We start from the raw sequence: 26,450 nt of genomic DNA on the forward strand, positions 1-26,450 counted from the left end.
TAGCAGGGGTGGCCACTCCTGGTTCTTGAGGGCTGCATTCCTGCTCGGTTTCAAGGTGCCCTCACTCCAACACACCTGATAGTAATGAGTGGGTTGTTGTCAGGATTTCTGCAGAGCTTCAGCATGATACTTTCATTAAAATCAGGTGTGTAGGAGCAGGCGGACGTTTGCAATTCATGCTGGACTGCAGCCGCTGGATAGAGAGGCTTCATTATGAGAATACGTCTGGTTCAAATCACACTGTACGTGTTTTAGTTGTTTTTTTTTAATCATGTTATTGATGGGAGGAAACCTACACACCCACATGTAAACTACACAAGTACTGAACTGGATTCAAACCCATGACATTCTCTCTATATGACCTCAAGGTGCCAACCACAACACCACCATGCAGCCCCAGGTCCCAAAATAATAGCATTTTCACTGAATACAACTTGAAACATGGGTGTGAGTGCACAAATTTGGAAACGTGTTCCACTTAAAAACATTTTTAGATAAAACCATATTGGCCGAACGGAAGTTGTTAGTAGTGAAATGCAGAATCATTCACTCAATGGGAGATATGACCATATATTGATTGATTAACTGATTGATATATTATGTAAGTACACAAGGTGCATTTAGTACGTTTTGTAATCGAAGTGTGACATGCTCCTGTTCAATATTGACTACATAAATACAATCCATGTTGCTGAAGTCCCACAAACCCACAAATTGATAACTGACTTGTAGTTCATATATGAAATTGATACATGGCATACACATACAGATACTTTTTTTTAAATGCACAATGGAAATGTCAGTTTTCTCTAACACATCCTGTTTACAGTCAGCACAAACAGACTATACAGGTAATCTTGAAATGGCAAAGGAATTGCAAGTTTTTGTTCTTTTTTGGTTTTTGTCACACCAGTTGCAGAAGCATTATGCTTATTATGTACAGGCTTTGGCAATATAAGTTAAACTTCAGCCTCCACAGAGTCTGGTTTCTGCAAAGGTTTCTTCCTGTTAGAGGTTAGGGGGTTTTTCCTTTCCACAGTCGCAAATAAACCTGCTTGCTTATGTGGATCCGTTGGGTTTTTCTCTTGTCTCTGTTAAAAGCACCTAGGAACGACTGTGTTATATTTGGTGCAATATAAATGAAGTTGAATTGAATTAAACACTTCAGTCTTCCTCTGTTTGATTTCCCTTTCTTTTTATTGTTGCATTTTCTGTTGCTGCATCTTGTATTTGGTTGACTGAATAAACTATTACTACTACCAAGCCACACCTGCTTCCAGCAATAGTGTTGGAGCAGGTAGTAGAAGTCAAAGGTCATGGAAAAAAGTTAATGTTTGTCTATGTCAAATGACTCTGAATGGCAGCAGGTTACTCAACATTTCTTATTTTTAACTATGAAAATGTTGTGTTCACAAATTATTTATCCTGTGCAATTTACCTTTTGCTCTCCACATGATCCTTGTATTCAATTGTGCTTGGTATTTATAAAACAATTGGTATATCAAACAATGTTCCTATTTTTTAATGTGGTTAGGCACATTTTGAAGTTTTATTCATGCAAAGAACTGAAGCATGGCTCAGACATTTCTGATTTGTAATCAGTAAACTGAAACTCGTCTTTCCCACCAGGAGTACAAACAAACAGGGTGAATGGCTTAGTTGCAACTCAGAGTAAGAAAGATAGTGAGCCTGGGTTCAATGTTCATGGACATGTTCTTTGAGATACAGGCTGGAGTTATTCACAGCTACTGACATTTATACGCAGATGAATTTGACTGCAGAGAGCCACAGTATCCCCCTCAGCGATGGGAATTATATTCCACTCATGGGACTGGGGACCTATGGGGACCCTCGATCGGTGAGTTAAAATTATCTTTTGGTGAGTTTCTACATTCAAACAGCTGCGCTGCTGAGCTGAGCTGAGCTGCTGAATCAGGGCAACACTGCATATTCAGAGTTATTGTTAGTTTCCATTGTAGCTATATCGTTCACATAAGCATGTCAAATAGTGTTTGTGTTTTCTGTTTTCCCAAAAGACCCCGAAAGGCACAGCACTTGAGTGTGTGAAACTGGCCATAGATGTAGGTTACAGACACTTTGACGGGGCATTGGTGTACTTCAATGAGCACGAAGTGGGTCAAGCCATCAGAGAGAAGATCGCTGATGGAACTGTGAAACGAGAGGACATTTTTTACTGTGGGAAGGTAACATATCCTACTAAAGTTTCTTCCAGGATACACATTGATTGAATGGAGTTTCACCATAATTTGGTAATATGTTTTCTGGAGAGAGAAAAAACCAAACCTTCATTAAAGCACAAACTGGATCATCTTTTTTTTTTCAGCTCTGGAATACCTTCCATCCACCAGAGCTGGTGAGACCAGCCCTGGAGAGGACACTTAAGACCTTAGGACTGGACTATGTGGATCTCTACATTGTCGAGCTTCCTATGGCCTTCAAGGTTTTGACACAATAACTAGCTGATAACTCACCAGTCAGCCATTTACATGGAGTCACAGTATGTAGTTGGTGTAGTGAGGCTTCCTCCAAATCTGAAATAAAAACCTATTCATGTTTTTTAAAGAACATGCTGGCTAAATAAAAAAAAAAAAGTGATACTTTGCAATTTTATTTTTCCATCCTTTGAATGTGTATTAAGTGACGTAGTTGGATAAATAACAATCGACAAAAGTGTGAAGAGCAGTGTAAAATGTGTCGGAACTGGCAAATTAATTGAGGAGAAATATAGTTCACAAATAATTCAAAGCACTGTGTCTATATTTCAGCCTGGAAATGAATTTTATCCCAAGGACCATGATGGAAAATACATCTACCACCATACAGACCTCTGCGCAACATGGGAGGTGGGTTTAGTTTCACAATGTGCATTTGAGTCAGTCTCTGTTACTTAATTATTTTTTTTTTACTATAATTCCTAATTCTGATATTACTTGATTTAAATTAAGTAATTTGGGAAATTGAGCTTTCCCAACTTTTCAATATTGACATGTTTTACTTTAGCTATTTTACTATACCCATTCTCTTTAAAGGGCAATAAATCAAACCCTTGTGAGCTGAGAAATTAATTTCTGATAATTTTTTATTAAAATGATATGGTAACAGGGTTGATATTGGAGTAACAGAGTTTCAAAAAGAGTCACAGGGGGCCTGTGCAAGGAAACCACAAAAAAAAAAATTCAACATCACTCATGTTACGAGAAAGGCGCCATGTTGGCTGCATAATAAGATGTTATACATATTTTATTTCATGAAAGGCAGACACAACCTTTTTTTTGGGGGGGGGCAGGTTTCTCGTCCGGTACAAAGAAGAAGTCTGCTGTTTGCCAGTGTTCAAAATATAATTAATGTTAATCTGCATGTCATTTTGAAAGGCACAAGGAGTCATGACAGAGCTGCGTGTGGCTGCCAGGCCAAGATGTTGTGACTCAAGGCCAATTCATACTCCACAAGAACAAGAAGAAAGTTCGGCACTGCCAAACAAAATGACGTCATTTTGTGACGTCAAATGACGTCAGCTCCCTCTGGCCAAAGAAATTTGGTTCGGCGGTGCTAATGGTCCTGGCCACTGCCGGAACTTCTGCACTGCCGTGTGCTGCGCATGCGTGTTCCAGCTTGCCAACAGCTGTCAGTCATATTTTCATTGTATTTAGTTTGTAACCTCGCTACTGTCTGAGTCCTGCAGCTGGTTAAAATGTCGGAGGGCGGGCTGGTGCCGGATGCACTTGAATGCATCGCTCGGCTTCTGCGGTTAAAACCAGACCAACATGGCGGCTCAGACACAAACTTTCTCTTTTATTACGGAAACATTTCAGCGAAATGTATTTCTTAAAACATTGGAAGTGAGAAATAAGTAGAAAAGTTCAAACGCTGCTTGACAGACGTGTGCCTGCTGTGAGGGGGTGTGGCCTATGAGTTCGACATCTTCTTCACGGAGTATGAACTCTCCCACCGAAAAAGCATTTTTTTCGGCATCTGGCTGATGTCACTGCCAAACGTTTCTTCTTGTTCTTATTGGTTCTTATGGGAGCATGCAGGGGCCTTTAATTTGCGGATTTGTGTAGAAAGAAGAGAAAAAGAGATTGAAGTTAGCTGTATTAAAAAAAAAAAAAAGCTATTCATAGTGTGTAGAATTAAATAAAAAAATCAGGATGATATAATTTGAGTTCATTTCATCAACCTTCTTTCAATGAATGCTTCAACTTTAAAAATCTTGAAAAACGATTTCATGTTTAGTAATTTCAGTAACATACTCCAAAGCTGATGCCTGAATGTTTTCTGCCTCAGCATCACAGACCGAGGGTAGTGAGGACTGGTTTCTCTTCTTGCTGCTTTTCATTTCTCTAAAATTTCTCAGTAAATCTGTAAAAATAATCACAATCAGTTGTTGAAACGATGCAAATCTTTTCTTCTCCACAGGCTTTAGAGGCTTGCAAAGACGCAGGGCTGGTTAAATCCCTGGGAGTCTCCAACTTCAACCGCAGGCAGCTGGAGCTGCTGCTGAATAAACCAGGCCTCAAGCACAAACCTGTATCCAACCAGGTGAACGCAGCTTGTCTCTGATTGGCTATCATGGCTTCATGCTTCTCGCCACACTGCCACCTAAAGGTTTGGCTCATAGTAGCTCTGAACCAGGTTTATGTCAATTAGGATTTTTTTTTGTAAACGTAGAGGGGGTACGTGTAAATTTGGCTAAGGTTTAGGTAGTTTAATCGGATAATTTTGATCGAAGGTCATTGCACACAAAAGCAATCCATTCACCAGAGACACAAAAGGAAAATTCCCAAGAAGACGACTACCAACACATGAACATAGACAAAAGACATGGAAGACATTATGCGACCACCTGGCATCTCCACGTATACGCACCCCGGGACTGGAGTGTAATGAATGTAATGAGACACAGCTGCAGACGCTCAGAGAGTAATCATTGAGGGGGAGCACATGAGGGCGGAGTCCGACACACACCTGAGGGCAGACACCCAAAACACAACAAACATGGAACTTGAAGGCACAGTTGTCAACGTAGCCGCAGCATGAAATGTGCACAGGCAAAAATCAAACATGATGAGACTTGAAACACAAGGAACCACGAAGAGATGAAAGTAGAGGGGGGGGAAAAAAGTCACAAAGAAATAGGAACGAACAGAAAAACGCAACACAGCCTCGGGGCTGTGACACATCCTGCCCCCGCTGCCACTTTCTGCACATGCTTTGTGGAGAAAGACACATAGCTCTTCTTGTGCTAATTAGATAATGTTAATTGAAATGACCTGGTTTGTCTTTATTTATAACCCGCAATGGCCATAACTGCACACTTGAAGAGGATCCTTTCTGTCACTCATGAAGTTATGACATGATTAATGACCTAGAGAAGGCGGGGCTCGGTGGGGATTTCAAGGTGTTTCCGGTGTTTTATTGTTTTGTGATCCTCTCATGGCTCATTTATGACCCTTTTACAACCCATCTGTCTCTTTATGAGCCCTTTGTTATCTGGTTGTCAGGATTTAAAGCTCAACATGTTGTGAACAATTGTTGAAGAGGTCCCGGACAGGTCATGAAACTGTAGCATTATAGTATCAGTGGGTTAATTTTTTCATTGGATGAAAAGTAAATTAAGCAAAAGACAATAGTGTATGAAAATGTGTGACTAGCAACTGCATACATGTTGCTTGTGGTGTCCTCCAGGGGTCAGTACTTGGGCCAAAACGCTTTATTCTATACATAAATGACATATGTAACATCTGAAAAATACTACATTTTGTTGTGTTTGCCAATAATACAAATATTTTCTGCACAGGGATGGACTCACTTCAGACTTGAACAAATAAAAAAAAAGTGGTTTGATTTCAATAGACTCATTAATTTTGGACAAAACAAAGTTTATCTTGTTTGATAATCATAAGGGAAATAGCAACTTCAAAGTTCTGATGGAAAGTGTAAATGGACAGAGAGTTAAAGAAGTGAAGTTTCTGGGTGTGACGATTAACCAAAAGATCTGCTGGAAACCAAACATTAAACATGTTCAAACCAAAATATCCAGAAGTATTTCAGTCCTCAGCAAAGCAAAATACTTCCTCGGTCTATTCATGTGAAACTACAGGATGGGTTGGATTGTAAGTCACTTTTTACATCAGCTGTTTCTCATCTATCTTACCTTCTATAGTTTCACAGGTTTAACTGAGCAACCGGGTGAGGGAAAGGTACTTTACTGAAAAAGTATTTTTTTATGTAGAAGAAAAACCAACCCGATGCTACTAATAGCTACAAAATCAAAGAATGCAGACAGGAAAAGACAAACCCATAGCAACAAACTATACGAGCCTTTTCACAACCTCGTCCTGACCTCTCCAACAATTGTTCAACTCCTGTTGAGCTTCCAATCCAAAACCATCTCAACCTGTCTTCTCCAGCTTTATCTCTCAACTGCCCAAACATAGTTCTCATCTCTATCCTGCAAATGAAAATATCAGCATCAACCTCTCTGCCAGCCGAGTGGAAATTTTTTTTATAAAAATCTTGCAGGGAAAAGTAATCCCACGGCCTTTCTGCTGCTGCACCTACATGAAGCTCCCCGGTAACCTTCTCACCACTGCTGTAGCTAATGTGATGTCTTCTCACTCAACTGTAGGTTGAATGCAGTCCATATTTCACACAACCCAAGCTTCTGGAGTTCTGTCGCCGGCACGACATTGTGATTGTGGGCTACTGCCCAATCGGGTCCTCCAGGGATGCATCCTGGTATGTAGGTTGGTGATATCTGTGACATAATCTCTACTAAAAACAAATCATTCGCATTGAATTATCTCTCTGCGGCTTAGGGTGAATGTGAAATGTCCTCCTCTGCTGGAGGACGAGGTGCTTGTGTCCATTGCGAAGAAGTACAAGAAGAGTAGTGCCCAGGTGGCGCTGCGCTTCAACGTGCAACGAGGAGTTGTAGTGATCCCCAAGAGCTTCAGCCCGGAGAGGATCAAACATAACTTCCAGGTGGAGGAACCAAATCCTCTTTCCACATTCAGTACATCATCCAGTGTGTGTGTGTGTGTGCACGCAATCAAAGTTTGACAGCATAATTTGTGTTTTTAAACAGACGGTGTAAAGTTATGTGAATATTTCCTGCAATTCTCTGTCATTCCAGATTTTTGATTTTTCACTCACCAATGAAGAAATGAAAGCAATTGAAGCACTGAACAAAAATATCCGCTTTGTGGAGCTCCTGATGTAAGTATAGCTGTAATAAGATCAGATTTTCTTTTTAACATCTTGTGCACAGAACTGATACCTCGGTTTTCATCGTGTCCCCAGGTGGAGTGATCATCCAGAGTACCCCTTTCATGATGAATACTGATCTTTTCTGTGACGCGTAAGAAGTTCGTAGTCTCAAAAACCAAAGTCCGAGGAAAATAAAAACTGGTGGAATGGATTCAAGCTGTTCTTAATGTCCTCATTTCTGATATTTTCACTTCACCTCTTTGAACACTAGAGAGCTCTAGCTCCCAGAGAAGGGAAATGGAAAACACTGCCTGCATCTCTGAAGAGGACCAATGAAGTTTCTCTGTGATTTACAATCACCTGATGGAACACAAAGTACAATACAGCAATATACCACAGTGTAATTGTATAACAGTTAGTTATAATAGCCTTGATTTCATTTGACACATACAAGCCTATTATAACCAAGAGTTTATGCAAATGTTGCAAATGAGTACAGAATATTTGAGGAATTTGACCAACATTACACATGGGACATTACTTGTCTTGTTGCTTGAAACTCAACTCTGTATTTGTCTTTCTGGCACATTTAGAGAGTGTCTTCTCTTGTTGCTTAAAGGGTGTCTCATTAAGTACTAACATTAGCTTTTATGGATGGGAAATAACAACAAAAATAAAACTGAAAACTGTTTCCAGAGCCATGCTTGTAGGTTAACAGTTGTATTTGTTAACCTGAAATATGATGGTTTTCAAGCAGTTATGTGACACTGTTGTGAGAAGTAACGACTTCAGTTCTAGAAAGCAATACAAAAGACCAAATGTTCCTGCTTTTCGAGTAAAGTCTTTAATTGTTGACCAGTCTAAACATTGATTGTGTTGAATGCCAAAGCGACTTGGAGGAACAAGGACTACAAGGACATATTTTTCTAAACTTTAAAGCAGATAGGTAACTTATCACAAACGTCACGTTTCCCAAGTTTGCATCTGTGACAGTGAAGAAAAAACATGGTTCATGTCTGGGGGGAAATAGCACTAAAATCTCATCAGTTCAAATTTCTTGTCACAATTCCCTGTATAATCCATATGTGTCGCAATGAGTCAATATTTGGTTAAGTGTCTGTTCTGTTCTGACGTTATTTTGGAATCTAAACGAAATGTGTCATGTCACAACCACACCATGTCAATAATCTACAGAGGCGAATATCAGCTATTCCAGAGAGGTAAGAATGTGTTCCTCAGGTAATTACTTTTAGAAGGCCTTTTGAATTTAATCGTTCGGCTGTCCAAATATTTTGGGCCCTCGCGTCAACTTTGTGGACTTCATGTTGACACGCTGTAATCTTTGTGTACAAACCTTTAACCCACTTGGAAAGTCATAGCCAGTTTTTATCCTGGCAATATGTTGTAGGCAGAGTTATTCGCGGGGTGTATTTTTGCAAAAAAGAGCAGAGGAAAACATTTGGCTTTGATGGGTTAGTTGTCTTGCTGCTGCTCCTGCAGTCATCACATATAATTGCTGCAGCATTGCAATGTTATTTCGGTGGAAGGACTCAGATTTTAACCAACTGTAACTTCATGGCCATCAATTAACCACAGTTTCTAAGCTCAAGTGAACTCATATGTATTTCCTAAACATGCAGTTAAATTATAACAGACTGTTTTCTTTAAAAAGGCCTCCAGCAATGCGGCATAGTTCAGCACATGCGAGATCAATCATTAACCAGCCAGTGCAGTTGTTCGCATTGCCTCGACTACAGGGGTCTAAAATTCAGCCTCTCATGTCAGGACACCTCACAGCAGATGAATGAACATGTTTTTTAAACGTCACGTTTGAGATTGAGTTGAGGAGACAAGATGGACCCCTGAGAGTATACTGAGAAACAAAGCAGTGACCTGCGGCTTGACTGTTGGGATGTTCATTAATGAGCTGAACTCTTGTTTTGTATCCACTTTTTTTTTTTTTTTTTTTTAACGTGGAAAGTTTTTTCTCAAAAACAGGTGCAATGAGCAGCAATAACTCCAAGAATTGTTTTTTGTAATTTTACAAAAACTTCAACATTTCAAGTAGCTACAGTATATTATCCAGAACCCCACATTTGCTGTACATTTTGTTTTTTCTCATCTTACTTAAATCCTACTGATTTTTAATTCAGTAGGATTTAAGTTTAGTTATGGAAGTTTTGTAATGAACACTGATTTGCTTCATTTTTTTCATTCATAATCATACACTTTGTTATTGAAGGTAGATTTACATATTCTATATACTTTATTCATCATGAAAGAAGCGATAACAGTTAACTGTCCATCAAAGACAGTTTTTTTAGTAATACATTGAACCAGCCAGAGAATGAAGCTGCTAATAAAAATACTGAAGTGCAATAACCACATTTGGTTTAACTACCATATAGCTTTGAAATGTCTCATTGTGATATCTGCATGAATGGAAATATACAAATCCCATCATTCCCGTTATTAGAATATGTCACTTACATGCAATGTCATAAAGCATGTTTTCATAAATGACATAATTTGATTTCATGCTGTTTGTAATTTTACTTGAATGGCCACTATTAGCTTTCGTGAGATCATGCATACAGCCAAGGGCTATACTCACAAGAGGAAATTCATGTTAAAGATTTAGCATCGGGCAATTGGTGTGAACATGTGCCTGAGAAGAAAGACTTGAGTTATTTTTTAACTAGCTTTTTATAATTGAATATTTACCATGACAAGTCAAAACTCGCCTGAAACTAAAGTCAGATTGAAGGTTGTTTTTGATAGAAAGCCGATGGGTTTGTGTCATGAATTATAATTTGATCCAAGTTGCGGGTGGGGAGTTTAAAAAAAAAACCAAACCCTGACAACAACCTTTTCCTGAATTATTTCCTGCATAAAAAAAAGCAGCAGCTCATTTCTCCTTCTGTCCCCACCTCCATACAGACCCTCTGGATTGTGACCTTGTAACAAACGCCTTGAACCAGGCCATGCTGGACCCCTGTGGTGGGAAAATATTCTGAATGGGCCACTGGGTCTGTGAGGAAGGACTCTGGTTTAGAGGATAAAGACTGTTTTCCAGGGACTGATTTAGGAATGTTTAGAGCAGAAACTTCCTGAAGCTGGAGTGCCGTTTTCATTACCATCAACAGAAATATTGCAATGGCACTTCTGAATAAAGGGTTCAAAGTTGCATGGTTTGCAGATGATGTATTATGTCTATCTCTCCATGTTGTTCATGTTGGTTGCACACTTATTCCAGAAAACCACGAATATGCATGAATGTATGCTCATGATGCACGATCTCAAGGTCCACCTCTCTGCAGAACCTGCCCTCCATGCTCTCCAGTCGCTCTATGGACAGGCCCTGGGAGAATGTGTGTGTCAAAAGGTTATGCAATCAGCCCACCACACTGAGACTGCACAGACCTCCAGTGTGCTGTGGGGAGTGAGTGTGTGGATGTATGTGTGTGTGTGTGTGTGTGTGTGGGGGGGGGGGGGGGGGGGGGGGGGGGGGGGGGGGGGGGGGGGGTGACTGAATGGACTGGATGAAGGGGGTGGAGGTGGTGTGGAGTGGCTGCAGTGCTTCCAAAGAGGGGCAAAGAAGAGGGGAAAATCTTCACTGTGGGCTGCACCAAAGTTTTCACTTTTGCAGATCTCCGCCACCCCCCCCCCCCCCCCCCCCCCCCCCCGATTTATGTTATATAGTGAAACCTGACACAACAGCACGCTTGTATTTCATGCCGCATTTGCTTCTGGGAGCCATCGTTGTGCATAATGAAAGGTGAGTCCCTTTGATTACTGAACGTGTGATATTTTTCTTTCGAATCACATTTAAATTCAATTGGATTTATTGCTGTCAAATGGTATTTTGAATATAAGTACAAGTTTTACATGATTGTTTATTCCTTGGAAGTGGCTTATTTGAAGAATTACAGTGCGATTGATATATCTGTAAAATCTTATGAAGCCACGCTGTCTATGGCTCAGCTAATGTTTGTCATACTGAAAGAAAAGTATCCTCCTCAAATTGGCAAACTGCACATAAGCTGTTGTACAGTTTTGACTCTTATACACGAGATTGTGATTCTTTATCCTTTTAAGGTCAATATGTTAATTTTCCGTCAGTCAATCAGCTCTATTGTGTGTGCTTTTGAACTAGGCTGATTCTCTAGCCTAGGTATAGCCAACGTAGGTCATTTTTCATTAGATCTTTATAATTTTTCCATTCTTTTTTTTGGCATGTAAATCATTGATGCTTCACAACAAGAAAGACTCAGTAATACAAAATTCTAATTCCTGACCTCATCCAAAGCTCATAAACCTGATCCAAACATTGATGGAACAGACAAACATGTTTTTTCTGTAACTTAATATTTACCAAATAGCTTCTGTAAATCTTTACAATAGATATGCTCACCACTTGATGTTCCAACATTATGTAACCACCTCAGTCAGACATTAGTCTCCATTGTTCCAACTGTGGAGCCTCATGCTCAGAATATGTGACCAATAACTCAGGTCTGCACATGTATATTGTGCACCTGAATATTGACTATTGGATATTGAATGACCGAATTGCCTTCCTTTAGCCATTATGTCTATAGAGCTCATAATGTATAGGATTAAGTACTTATATCTGACTAATACGAGTGAATACAACAGAAGTTTGTTGATAACCACTGGATTGCTTATGCAATGAAGGAAGTTAAAGATCTGAAGGCTGGATTGTCCCGAGAGTGAGGTCAGTTACATTTGTTGATGACCAAACTTAGAGTGTGCGATGAGGCTCTTTAGATACCTGAAGGTCTAGCAGGTATAGTTTTTTTTTTTTACAAAAGTTGGCATGACAATAAGGTTTATAAGTGTGATTGTTGTGTGTTGTGTATGTACATTTGATTAAACCAATGTCAGATGTGCCATGTGACTCCAGTGCAATCCTAAATTGGAAAGCGGTATAGAAGGATGGAAGTGTTTGATATCATAATGGTTTTTACTGTTTCGTGTAGCTTGAAAAAGACAAGGCAATGGCAATGTCAAACACATTTTTCATCTAAAAACCTCAATACATAAGATGTTTCACAATCTTGAGTCATTTTCATCAGCCTGAGCTAATAAAACAAGCCACTGAAGTCACTGGACAGGAGAATTTTGGTACTTTTCAACAAAGGGCAGGTTGATTTTTCTCCTGTTTCTCTTTTTTCGGTCAACAAGGTGCAGGTTTTATTATATTTACCACATGTGTTATTTATCAGACTGTCAATTTGTTCCTTTGAGGACCAGTCAGGTCAAGCATTCATTCAGTAGGTCAGTCTGTCACTCACTCAGTCTGTCCAAAAAGAGGCAATGCTGGCAGTGTTTTCTGAGATAAAGCTCCTCTGTGCCTCACTGAGGTCATTGCCAGTCTCGGCATATTTTCTCACAGGGTGCCTCCCCTTTAAGGACCTGTGTGAAATGTGTATGTGCCGAGTGATGTTAAATAAATGACGAGAACTTTTCATTTCTTCCACTACCATGTTTGTTTTAAACATGTGTTACTTGAACCTCCAAGAAGAAAAAAAAAGTGAGGGATAGTATAATCTGGAAGTCCAATGAGGATTCCAAATTACCAACACAAAGGAGAGGGGGCAGCTCCGAGCAGCCACCCCCTGAAAAGTTCCTTCTGAGACAACAAACTTTATCTTACCTTACATCTTACTTGTCTTTACCTTATCTACCTCCATCACAATGTTGCTGTAATTTCAGAGAGCACATTCAAAGTCTCACTTGTGTGCCACTTGATTTGTGGATGTGCAAACACCCCCCCCCCCCCCCCCCCCCCCCGATAAATAAAAAAAGGAAGGAAATAAGTGTTGGTGCATTTTCATAAGTGGATTAGTGAGTGTGTGTTTCCGGTAGACTGGTGACCAATCCGTTTGAATTTGGACTGCAGCAGCGACCACAGTGTACTCCTGAGAGAGGGAAAAGGGGCAATAGAACAGCACATTAATGCATCCTGACAGGAGTGAGCACAGTCAGTGAGCTGTCTGTTTCCTCCACAGAGGGAAATTCTTTCACCGGCACTGGCCCCAAAACAGGGTCTGGCTGAAGGCTTGACCAGCTTCAGACGTGGTCATATAACTTCCAGCTATTACTGACCTCTTTCAACACAACTGAATGGGGCGCTGCACTGTTTGTTACAACCCATATAAACACACAGACATCACATGGGCCTGTCACGAATTATTGGAATGATCATTTACTTACATTTAATCCTCCAACATTTCATGAAAATAAACTGATTCATAGAATTAGATCAAGGCTTAAGACAAAACAAAAACAACATTTTGCATATGACCAAATCTCAGGTCTCCAGGGACTTAAGCAGTTAATTTGCAACTTTAAAGGCTGTAAATTAGTCTTCAAATGATTTTTATTGCCTTTGAGTGTTTGCTCCTGGACACCCTTCTGCAATCTTCCTTATGTTTAATGTTTCACAACACTCTTTCCCATGTCACTCTCAGGAGAACACACGGGTGATACGGACAACATGGCAAAGGCTGAACCCTCCAACAGCCAGAACAGGCCCCTGGACGTTGTGCCCAGTACAGAGGAGAAGATGATTGAAAGAGGTCAATGGGGCAACAAAATTGAGTTTGTTCTGTCAGTCGCAGGAGAAATCATTGGCCTGGGGAATGTCTGGCGTTTCCCCTACCTTTGTTATAAAAATGGAGGAGGTGAGTGCTGCAACTACCTATGGTTCATTAACTTGGTACCTATTCAAAAACATTGCTTCTCTCAAGTTAATGACACATGACAAGGTTGTTTATTGTAACCCATATGTAAAAGTGTATAGAATGTGTTTGATTGCATTAGTGAATGTGTGTTGTTTTTAATTCTGTCTTTGAATTTGTTTCCAAAGCTACTGTGTGACAACTAGATCCATAATGTAAAACTGCTTGGTTCTAAAATAAATTAGTAAGTAATAAGGATATGATTAATGTGATCTATTATTCTAAAGCCTTTTTTTTTTTTTAGCTAAGTACAAGTAGGCAATAGGTGTGTTTCATGCAGCAAACTAGTAAATGTTTAATGCATGATCCCTGATAGAAGATGATAATCTCACCTTGCTGTCATATACATGCAGTATGAAGTCTAAATAGGCTTACAAGCAATTATTTGGACTAATAATGGGTTTTTCCTTGTAATTTGCGGTTGTGAAATCAAAATCAGAAAACTGCACACACCCCCAACACACACACACACACACACACACACACACACACACACACACACACACACACACACACACACACACACACACACACACACACACACACACACACACACACACACACACACACACAGTAATTGTACATATTTGATATGTTTAAACTGTCATAATAATGGATTATTGAAAACAATCTTGTGAAATCTTTTTTTCAATTTCTACTCGTACAGGTGCTTTTTTCATTCCATACCTCATCTTCCTGTTTGCTTGTGGGATCCCAGTCTTCTTCCTGGAGACTGCTCTGGGCCAGTACACCAGTGAGGGAGGCATCACCTGCTGGAGGAAAATATGCCCATTGTTTGAAGGTAATTTACCTGATCTGTAGGACTGAAAATGAATTTAATTATATGAAAAGCAGACAATGTGGAAGAAAACAAGAAAAAAAGTAATTATAGGTGTGGAATATACACAGAATTGCACATGAATCTAGTGGTGTTAACATAATATGATTATACTGAAATCAAACTTAGACAGCTGGTGAAAAAAAGTGCTTGTACAATAAATTTAAATGAAAAGAAAGAAGTGTGTGTAATGTATGTTGAGAGGATGCATGTTTGCGTGTGTGTTAGTGCGTGTGTGCCTGCATGTGTGTTTCTATCACGTAAGAGGCAGTACACATGCAAGGGTTTCATGCAAACCGCTATAATTGCTCGAAAGCAGTCAAGCCTGGACAACATCTCATTTCCTAGTAGCTTTCAGCATTCAGTCTGTTCTCAGCCATAATCATCAGCCACAGCCGATGACAGCGACAGAATATTCTCAGGGTGGCATTCATGTGCGTGAACAAGCCTTGGTCAAACTTGGTCTTCATGTGTGCACGGTTAATGGGATTCAAGCTGCTCACCTTTCAAGAAGAGTCCGGCAGTAAAAGAGTCGTAACAACAATGACAAAGCAGATTATTACTGCCTAAAATTACACACGCTCTTGTCTTTCTGCCAATAAAACGCTGAAGTTGGGCCCTTTGACCAGACTAAAGGCAACACTTTGATTGTTTTCATATTAACAGACTATTCATGAACACAGATCTTGCCCTACACTATGTCACCATTCACTGATCATTGCATATTAAATGGACAGCTGAGCCTCGGTTGGGAGAGGGGATCAGTCTTCCAGTCTCCCGGTCCATAAGTTGTTAGATTGATCCCCAATCTCGCCCTGATCGTGTGTTGAAGAGTCATTGGGTAAAACAATTAATCTTACGTCTCTCCCAATGATGTGTGAGCCTCTTGCATTGCATCCATCACCATTATTGTTTGGGTCTATGTGTGAATACGAGCCACTGATACAAATCATGTAAAGCATGTTGAGGTCGCTCAGCTGGTTGGATGTGCTCTTTGAGCCCATTCACCATTCAAGCATGCCTCGGTGAAACTTCACTGTTGTTTATAAATAGTTTATTGTCGCATCATCAACTCACGGCCCCGTCAATTGATTGCCCATAAAGTTGAGATTTCTTTTTCTTTTTCAGGTGTGGGTTATGCCACTCAGGTGATTGTCGCTCTGCTGAACATCTACTACATTGTTGTGTTAGCCTGGGCCATCTTCTATCTGTCCAACTCGTTCACTTGGGATCTGCCATGGGCGTCCTGCAATAACTCGTGGAACACAGGTGAGATGTGAGAGGTGTCCAGAAAGCCTTTCTCTTGTGGCAAGGTTGTTGAAGTGATGTTATCGAAGTATATTTTTAATGATGGCTGTGTTAGTATAAAATCTTCCTATCATTGATTAACAGTATTGTTTCACTATATCGGAGTGAAAGTGACCGCATTGCTTCACTAATCTGCCTCAGCAGTGGGATTGTTTCTCCTTCCTGTGTGTAACTTGGAAACCTTAGAGAAAGCTTGGATTTCTTCACACGACTGAATGTCCTTTTGTCTGTCCTTCATTCAAGATTCCTGTATGGCATTTCAGAGGGGGAATAGCTCCATCAATCACCATGAGAACACCACCTCTCCTGTCATTGAGTTCTGGGAGTACGTACTTGGATTTTCTTTTTCTTTTAATTTCTTTTTTTTTTTTTTGCTTGCCTACATCCTGAAATGGCCTTGTAACACACCAAAGTGACTACATGTATAAATGTCTTAACAATTAATTTTGAATGTAAATGTTATAAAACCATCTAGCATGTAATAGATTCTCCAACACTTCTGATTTTTTTTCAATGTATGTCCTCTGCAGGAACAGAGTGCTGAGAATTTCCTCAGGTATTCACCACATTGGCTCTCTGAACTGGGATCTGGTAATCTGTCTCGCTATTGCATGGGTTATCTGTTACTTCTGCATTTGGAAGGGAGTCAAATCCACGGGCAAGGTGAAACTTTCTCTCAAGTTTTCTATGTGCAGTAACAGTATTTTATGTAGACGGAGGTTTGCAGCATGAAATATTCTGTCGTTCATGTATGATCTGATAGACACACATAATGTTTTGTGTTTTTTTTTTTAGCTCCGGAGCGGTCTCGAAGTTGTAACCATGGTAATTAATAAACTGTGTTATTTTCCTACAGGTGGTTTACTTCACAGCCACTTTCCCTTACTGTATGCTCCTGGTGCTGTTGATCAGAGGGGTCACTCTGCCAGGAGCCATGATTGGAGTACACTTCTACCTTTATCCTGACTTGGGACGGCTATCAGACCCACAGGTAGGTTCACAAACCATTCATCCATATATCTTCTATACTGATTTACCCTGTTCAGGGTCGCTGGAGCCAATCCCATCAAACTATGGGCGAGGGCCGGTTACACCCTGGAAAGGTCGCCAGTTCATCACAAGACAAACACAGAAACACAGAAAACCACACACGCTCACATTGTTAACAAACCATGTAGCACTTAAATTTACTGCAAAAGAAATGTTAACAATGTAAAACATTCCTTCTGTGTTTACATAGCTGATCAGTGTCGAGTCCATTCAGACCATTTAGGAAGACATTGGGATTACTTTAGTGCTCTGATGTTGTAGTGCTGAAAACATTTGATCAACTCATATAATCACAGCATTTTTACTTCTTTTTTTTAATGCATGCTTGACTGTTTGGATACACTTTGAGATTCTGAATGTTTGGAAATGTGAAGTTATCAGCAACAAACATGAGCATTTCTGATTAACCTGAAAGTACATGAATGGTTGGAGTAAATATTTGTCTTCACGACACTTTTGCTTGCCTTACTGGTTAAGTATTGACATCATGCTTTCGGTACATTTGAGGTATTCATGTTGTTTGTATTCAGTTGAAATGGAGCTTGAGTGTCCTGACCTAAAATGACTCTAGTTATGGTATCCCAGTCGATAACAAGTCACGAAAGCAATACATATCCATAAAATCTGTTCATTTGCTCATTCTTTTTGAGGATCAACTCAAACAATCTGCGATATTAAACATTCTAGAAACCTTTGTACAAGTCATCAAAATGGTTCGAAAACTCGTTGCTATAGAAGCAACAGCTAAGTGTATGGTTAACATGTCACAATGAAAAACAAACTCCAGCTTCTTTTTGTATCGATAAAAAGGGGATGCTTCACTTTCACATTGCAACAAGTAGCAATCCCGAGCTCCAAGAAAACAAAAAGCACCATTGGCCCCAAGTGTCACTGACTTTTACAATCCTGTCCAATCGTACTGCAGAGCAGCATCAAAAAGCAGACAGACACAAAAGGTGGTATGTTAGGAAGCTAAAAAAAGGAGAGCTTTTAAGGTTTTTCAGTTTGTTTTTTTTCTGTTCCTAAATGAGTAAAAAGAACAGTTATTGTGGATTTGGAAAGAGCATGGATTCTGTCCCATTACTTCCAGTTTTTACTGTAACTATAGGTTGATTTAAGCAGTTTCAACTAAATAAGATGAAAATGCCATGAACAGTGTTGGTAAGGGGGACTTTCTCCCTCTCTTTTTTTTTTTTATTTCTCTTGCTATTAGATTGCAATCCACATGGCAGTCTGAAAAAGGGCCCCCCCCCCCCCTTTATTCCTTTGGAGCAACTCAAGGGATGAATACAAACCCTGTGTGCGCAGGCCAAGTCAAGCCAGGCTGTGGAGTTGATGCCTTGGGAATACCTGCCTTTGTGTAACGTTGTGTCCAGAGCTTGTACTGTTGGTTGGACCTCTCAGTCAATCAGCTCCTCAGTCCTGACTGCCAACTATCTGAAACATGCCCCAGTGCACTTGGAGCACTTTGCCAGGATTTGCAAGAAGAAGGGAAAGCCTAATTTGAATTTTGAAGTGTGAGTGAGCATTCAAAGACTTTGTGCCTTGGAGGAGGAGAGGGATAATGCGCTTTGTTTGTGGGCGATGCCAGAGTGGTAAGGGTACGAGGCTCCACAGAAAGAAACTGCTCTTCCAGGTCTAAAAAGATTAAAAGTTTGTATACCAGAATTATGTAGATATATGGATTCATTCAAACTTCATATGTTAATTACGTATGCTGTAAGCGAGAGCTCAAAGGGTTCAAAAAGCCCTTGGTGCTAGCTATGTATATACTGTATAGAGCCATCACTATCACAGACTGTGAATAAATAACAAATAATCGTCACACATTTAAAAACAGGAGTTCCTTTGGTCCTTCATAAATCTGTTTCATTCACAGGTATGGATGGATGCTGGGACTCAGATCTTCTTCTCCTTTGCCATCTGTTTGGGATGCCTCACAGCTCTGGGAAGCTACAACAAGTATAACAACAACTGCTACAAGTAAGAGCTGAGATAATGATGCAGTTTGCATCAAAATTACCTGCACAATGCTGCCTGTTTTTTCCTACAGTTGTTCCTCATGTTTACCTGATGTTTCTTTTTAAACTTGAATTATTTTATACAATAATACTATAAAAGTCTGTCTTTTCATTTGATTCAAACCTGTAGTCCTTTTAGCTTTCTCTGTTATTTTTGAACCCTTGGCCACAATTCACTTTTGAGTTGAAATTGTCTTCCTTTGTTGTTTCCAGGGATTGCCTGTACCTCTGTTTCCTAAACAGTGGCACCAGTTTTATTGCTGGTTTCGCTATCTTCTCCATCCTGGGCTTCATGTCCTATGAGCAAAATGTCCATATTTCAGAAGTGGCTGAATCTGGTTTGTGTTTCTTTCAGCATTTTTAAAAACACACCACCACATTATCTCTGGGGAGAATATACGTATATAATAAGTGCAAAAAAGCTGCAATGTACTGCTTTTGCTCATTCATTCTAGACAATACCATAATAGAGCATTGTGCATGTGTCATTTAAATTTTTTTTTTTTATGAGTGACAATTCATGTGGTGGCTCCATAACAGACCAAAATGTGTCCTCCGTACAATATAAACACTAAGAAGAAATCATAGTAACTGAGCCTATGTTTTATCTAAATGCATCTATTTTTGTTCCCAAGAAGAAGGAAAAACAGCATTTCTGTGGTAGACAGTTTGATTTCATGTCAGGACTTGGCCAGTCTAGATTCTGATGAAACACTATAACGTATATACTGTTCATGAGATGAGAGCATAGAAGGAGGATATGATGAAAAGTTATCCACTGGAGGAGCGTCTGGACTTAACATCTCGACCAAAACAAAAATAACTGCTTCCAACAGCCTCTGCTTATCACAAGCAAAGAGCTAATAAGGTGAAAGTCCAAAGTTTGGACACATATTGATAGTTAATGACCAACCAGGCTCTTTGTGAGAGACAAATCATTTTGCTTTACATCGTTGAATTGCTCCTGCATTGATATGAATTAAAACAGTGAAGTGTATCCACTGTGCACACCACAACTGATGGTCTCAAACACAATTATGGAGGTGAGGAATTCCCAAAATTAAATACTGACACAGCTCATCTGTTAAAATAAACAATGTGACTTGCACACGAAGCTGAATGAGAAAAAGCAAAGAAAGAGTAAAGCTGCCATCAAAAGAAAATGAGAAGGAAATAGAATAAACATAATCAGGTTTCTTTAACACATTTTCAACTATATAACTGTATTTCTTTTCAAACAATTTACATATTTTTTCAGTATTGCTCTACAAAGGAGGTAATGAAAAAAGTAAATAAAAACCATTGAGTGACATTTGTACAAACCTTTGATAGGCAATGAGATTGGCTATAAATGAAAGAATTTCTCAGCCTGCACAGGCTTTGTGTCACTCCAAGTAGACATTTTTGGTTTAATGCTAGATGCCAGTTGTTGTATCTCTAACTGTAACTTATTTTCTTTTTGTAATTCACTGTCATTAACCATGCGTTTTAACACAATACTAATTAGTTTTACTCTCCATTTATTTCTTTTTATCATGATATGTTCCTGAAAAATAAGCTCGCCCCTCTTTACGCCTGCTTTTGCTTCCCCATGAGAGGAACAGCTCACACTTTGTAAACTACTGGTTTTAATAATCATTCAATCAATCAAACAAACATATTATTGGTGCTTTAGTCTTGAAATGTACAATTTCTTAGTGATTTTTCTTGTAACATTCTCAAAACATGAAACATTCCAACACAATGAGCAGAAAATTGAGAATAATTATATTTGTGCCTGTCAGGTCCAGGTTTGGCCTTTATAGCTTATCCCCGAGCTGTATCCATGATGCCGTTCTCCCCTCTGTGGGCCTGCTGCTTCTTCATTATGATCGTGTTTCTGGGGCTCGACAGTCAGGTGGGACCGAGATGCTGCAAAGCACACACACACACACACACACACACGAGCACGTGCAAAATAAATGACAGTTGTAAATAAATAGGATTATGTTATATTATCTCGTAATATCTTGACTGTGTTTGTTGTGCGTTAGTTTGTGTGTGTGGAGAGTCTGGTGACAGCCATGGTGGACATGTACCCTTCCACCTTCCGCCGTAAAAACCGCAGGGAGCTGTTCATCTTGGCCATCGCTGTGGTTTCCTTCCTCCTGGGGCTCGTCATGCTGACAGAGGTGTGGCTCAGCGGTCTCGCTTCGCAATGTTTGTTAAAAAAGAAAAGAAAGATCTTTTTTTTTTTAATGTGTTTTAATGTATTTGATTGTCTGCCTGTCTGCTCCCACAGGGAGGAATGTATGTCTTTCAGCTCTTTGACTACTATGCAGCCAGCGGGATGTGCCTGCTGTTTGTGGCCATCTTTGAGACGGTTTGCATAGCCTGGGTTTATGGTGAGTAAAGAGTATTATTTCAGGAATCACTTCAGCAACAGTGACACCCAATGCCAAAACTGTAACTTCCCTTCTAAAGACCCTGAGTTGCAGAACCAAATTTTTTCTTTATGCAGGTGTCACAAACCCAATCGTACCACAATACCACAAAAAATGTGTATTATTTTTTTTTTAATTGTATAGATTGCAAGGTTTAATTTCATACTTCCTACAAACCAAGGGTGTTAAACTCCTTTCAGTTTACATATGGGTTTACATATAGGTTGCACATTCAGACTTGAAACCCTGAAGAACAGAGATTAAACAGTTTTCTTTCTTTTCTTTTTTACTACTACTAACTACGTGGGCAGTGTGAAATCCTATCTCCTCACTTATGTGGATGAAAACCTGTCTCTTCCTTGGCTTCGCAATTTCTGAAGCTTCCTGCATGTTTTTTTTATGGACTCAGTCCCATACTTTGTTAGTCATTCCATGAGCAATAAGGTTGCAAGCTTTCTCTGCTGCTTTACAACGGACTTTGCTACCGTCTAGTGTTCAGTTTTGGTTCACCCTCTGAATCGACCAATTGGAATGATCCGATTCTTTGATTGAAGAATTGCAGAAATTGAGCATTTTCTCCTTGACATGGAAAAACAATGAGAAACATCAATCCAAGTAAGATTTGTGTTCCTTCAATGACATATTTAGCATATTGCTAAATTTGACATTTATCTTTGTTTATGGTACCTGACCAGAATGCAGTATACAGTGAAAAATGTTAACTTTTTCCATCACACGCAATTACGCATTGTCCATTTCCTTTCTGGGATATTGCACTGTTTCCTATATCTGTTTACATATAGAACATACACTCCAATTAATGTCAATTTGTGTAGTGGTTCTACCCTGAATGCAGGCAGATAACATGCATCTTATTGCAGTTGTCAGGGTCAACCTATAAGGTGAGCATCCCACAAAGTTCCTTTAACCATGTGCTGTGCACCTCAGACAAATACCACAGACATGTTCAGAGGAGGCAATAAACGTTGTGGTATTGTAAAGTCCGTTTTTGGCTCACTGCCAAGATTTCCAGCCAGTTTTGATAGAAAGCAGTTTGCCCGACAACCACATATGGAATAAATGAGGTAGTTGGGGAAAAAGAAGAGACCTTCTTATCAGTAATGACATACTGTGTCCCCATGTGCTGCACCTGCCAAATGCAAAGTGATCCACTCAATCGCAAGTCTGCCATGAAATTAAAAACCACTGTCAGTCCAAGATATCTCAATTTGTTTTCTCCTTGTGTTTATAGATCTTGATTTCCTTCTTTGTCCTGTTCGTCTTGTTCAGCCTTTCATGTTAATACCTACTTTCCGTTTGACACCTTTGAGGATATTAATTGTCTACCTCTGGATGGATAGATTTTCTCCTCTGCTTGCTCTCAAACTCAAATCAGCAGTTGTCGTAAACCAGCAGCGTTTTCCTGGTATGACAGGTTTTTGACAAACGCAGAAACTAAATGACTGGTGCAAGACATTAGTCATAGTCAGATATCTTAGGGAGATCAGAATCCAGAGCGACTGGGAATAGCTCAAAGCATTCCCTGTTTAAAGTTTTTGTCAGCATGTGGCGCTTAAGTGAAGTGTCACATTTGACATTTTGTGAAAAAAAGTATCCAAAAGGTTTAAATGTAATGCTCTGAGTCAGGTAATGAATCGGTAACACACCAGTGAAACTGTTAACTAGTCTAAAACGATGGAATAAAATCTTTCTATGAACATGCATATGATGGTCATTTTAACAAGACATTACTTGAATTTAGGCAGCGAGTTGATCTTAGAGGATGTGAAATGATTGAAAATCTTTGTTTTTCTTGTTTCCATGATCAGAGAGCTATATTTTACATTCCATTTTAGTTTAATAAAAAAATATCAAACACTTGGGGGACTGAATCCAATACTAATTGAGTAAATGTAATGAGTTCTCAGTTATTTCTTTCTTGGTTACAGCTTCACCACATGAATGTGGTCAATGTTCTTCAAATCCAGTATGACTCTGTATCTCTTGTTATGGCTGGTTTTTACAACAAACTCCCACTACATCAAGAAATGTGTCATTGATGTGTCAATTATGGTATGTTCGACACCATATGACGGACAAGAAAACTGTGAGGTACCAGTTGCAGACTGCCTGCTCTGGCACAATCTCAATTACTATTTCACAGTGTGACAACAAAAGTCACGTTTTTCAGCCTCCTGAACTCAATAACCTCACTCACCCATACAGCCGCCTGCCAGTTTGCCTGTCATTCCAGCAGCGAGTCAACACTCGCTTAATGGTTGTTTGTATTAAATTCTGGAGCAATCTGCAGTAATCATCCTTCAGCTGTGCCACAGTGAAAAACAACTTTAAAAAGGAAAAAGATTGGTTCGCAAAGAAAATCTCATTCTCAACTTTGCTCAGTGACCAATTGCACAATGGGAATATTTCCGCTGCAGCTATTTTTGTCTCCTTCATATTGCCACATTCCACCTGTACGAACTCGGACTTTGTCAGGTCATCAAACGCTCTGTGAGCTCAGTGCCTTATTCATTGACCTGACGTAATCCTTCAGACGATACAGTGATTACAGTCTTCCTGCTCTGAGGCTTCTGTCTCTCCCCATGTCCTCAGCGACCTTAGAGGATTGTTGTGATGTGTATACATATACATCCAGCATATATCCATCCATCTTCTACACTGCAATGTCGGGCCATGGGGCCGATTCCAGCCAACCATGGCAGGGTGTCTCCTGAAAAGGTCATCAAAGGGCAAACACAGAGAGACAGGCAGGCACACATCCACAATTTAGAGTCTCACTCTTAAATGTATGTATTTGCTCTCTGGGAGGAAACCAGAGCACCCTGAGAAAAGCTGTGCACACACAACAATGCAAAAGAAGGCCTGTCTACAGACATTACTGCATTATTACTCTCTCTCTCTCTCTCTCTCTCTCTCTCTCTCTCTCTCTCTCACTCTAACTCTAACTCAGATATGGAAGAATGAGTGAGTTTTATAATAAGTCGAATGAATTTTGATTTAATACTGATCAGATTTGACACATTGTGCTAATGTATTTGTCACATTTTGACTTCAGGATATTTGTATGTGGCTTCCAATCGAGCTATTCATTAGTCATTCCTAAAAAAATTGTACATATACAAGTATTTACATGCACTTGTTGAATTTGTTTACAATTAAGAGAATGGTAAACAAAGAGAAACAAAGCCATATGATACTATACTAAATATATATGGACATATAGCATATATATGAAAAATCTATAAAATATCAATTAGAAATAACAATATGTAAAAGTACAATGTACACGATATATTTTCTAAAAAAAAAAAAAATTTAATTCTGGAATCTCATCCGTCGACGAGTTGTCCTCCAATCACCAGTGCACTCTAGGAAAAGCCGTGCACACACAACTCTGCAAAAGAAGGCCTGCCTCCAGACATTACTGCATTATTACTCTCTCTCTCTCTCTCTCTCTCTCTCTCTCTCTCTCTCTCTCTCTCTCTCTCTCTCTCTCTCTCTCTCTCTCTCTCTCTCTCTCCGTCGTGCGTCCGTGCGTGTATAATAGATGTACATTTCCGATGGGTTGTCAGTCATTATCTCTTACCTCTTGTCACAGGTGCTGATCGTTTCTATGACAACATAGAGGACATGATTGGTTATCGCCCAGGCCCTATCATCAAGTACTGCTGGCTTTTCTTCACCCCTGCAACATGCTTTGTAGGTTGTGTTTCTTTTCTTTTCTGGTACCTTTGCCTTTACAAAATTTCTCTGCAAAAAGAGTGCCCTCTACTGGCCACCACAACAAATGGTCAAATGAAGCCCTTTCGGTTTTGTAAATGTCTAAAAAAAAAGAGAGAGATTAAACAAAAAAAAAAACATGTATCATCTATTTTGCTGGAGATGTATGTTGAACTTACCACATTACGATATAATGCCAACATTAACTATCATTCCTGTTTGTCTTTTTATCAGGGGACCTTTGCCTTTGCATTGATCAAGTACTCCCCCTTGAAATACAACAATGAATACGAGTACCCTTGGTGGGGACATGGGATTGGCTGGATCCTGGCCCTGTCCTCTATGCTTTGCATCCCTCTTTGGGTGGCAGCGAAACTCTACTATACCACAGGGACACTCAGAGAGGTAAAGTCATTTCAAATAAATCAACTACATATTGTATATGCTGATCAATTATGGATGAGGGTGATGTTTACAAAATCAATGAATTGTGCTGGTATGGAAACCATTAGATGGATGTAGAATTATCATAAGATGGCAATGCTTTTTCTAAAGGGGCATCATATGTCTCTGAGATAATTGGTTTGGTGTCCAGCCCACATCTCAACCTGGCTATTAGTGTATTTCTTTAAAGTTCATTTTTCGTGGTTAAATCATGTGACTGCTGTGGTTACTACTGATTTTGTTGCATTCAAGTGATAGAAAGAGGATGATTCAAGAGATGTTGCAGGCCTACAGACGGCAACATTGACTCCATTTTTTTTCTTTTTTCCCATGAACTGTCCATTCACAGCGCATTGCTCTCCTGACCACTCCTTCCACTGACTTACCTAAGACGAAGCAGGAGCAGGAGAAGATGCTGGCCATCTTTGCTGCAGATGGCGACAGCCTCCACCAGAAAGCACCTCCCAATAAGGACGGCTACTTCCCGGTCAATGAGAAAGAGTCTCATTGCTAGAAATGTGAACACTGGAACCAGAGTCTTGCGGCGTTCAAGGGTCACTTCTCAGCTCTGACATGCTGGCCTGAACAACGGTCTCTCTGCGATACCTCATGAGAGAAGGTGGTGAAA

At 39.7% G+C, this 26,450-nt stretch overlaps 2 protein-coding genes across 2 annotated transcripts; both read left to right on the forward strand.

Moving 5' to 3' along the window:
- Positions 1-1,765: 1,765 nt before the first annotated feature.
- Positions 1,766-7,366, forward strand: LOC308136360 (aldo-keto reductase family 1 member D1-like; the record flags this gene model as incomplete). Its single annotated transcript, XM_080504680.1, has 9 exons — positions 1,766-1,858; positions 2,037-2,204; positions 2,345-2,461; positions 2,787-2,864; positions 4,438-4,560; positions 6,650-6,759; positions 6,840-7,005; positions 7,157-7,239; positions 7,324-7,366. The coding sequence occupies 9 exons, from the start codon at positions 1,766-1,768 to the stop codon at positions 7,364-7,366; spliced, it is 981 nt and encodes a 326-aa protein (XP_080360806.1).
- Positions 7,367-13,744: 6,378 nt separating this feature from the next.
- slc6a13 (solute carrier family 6 member 13) lies at positions 13,745-26,336 on the forward strand (the record flags this gene model as incomplete). The annotated part of the gene is made up of 14 exons (XM_080504962.1): positions 13,745-13,940; positions 14,665-14,799; positions 15,964-16,104; positions 16,387-16,468; positions 16,674-16,806; positions 17,000-17,134; positions 19,073-19,176; positions 19,428-19,552; positions 20,999-21,111; positions 21,248-21,385; positions 21,496-21,598; positions 25,257-25,357; positions 25,613-25,783; positions 26,172-26,336. Exons 1-14 carry the CDS (start codon positions 13,754-13,756, stop codon positions 26,334-26,336), a joined length of 1,833 nt encoding a protein of 610 aa, XP_080361088.1. The 5' UTR covers positions 13,745-13,753.
- Positions 26,337-26,450: the final 114 nt, after the last annotated feature.

The sequence above is a fragment of the Blennius ocellaris genome, assembly GCF_963422515.1.
Source record: "Blennius ocellaris genome assembly, chromosome: 11".
Taxonomy (NCBI): Eukaryota; Metazoa; Chordata; class Actinopteri; order Blenniiformes; family Blenniidae; genus Blennius; species Blennius ocellaris.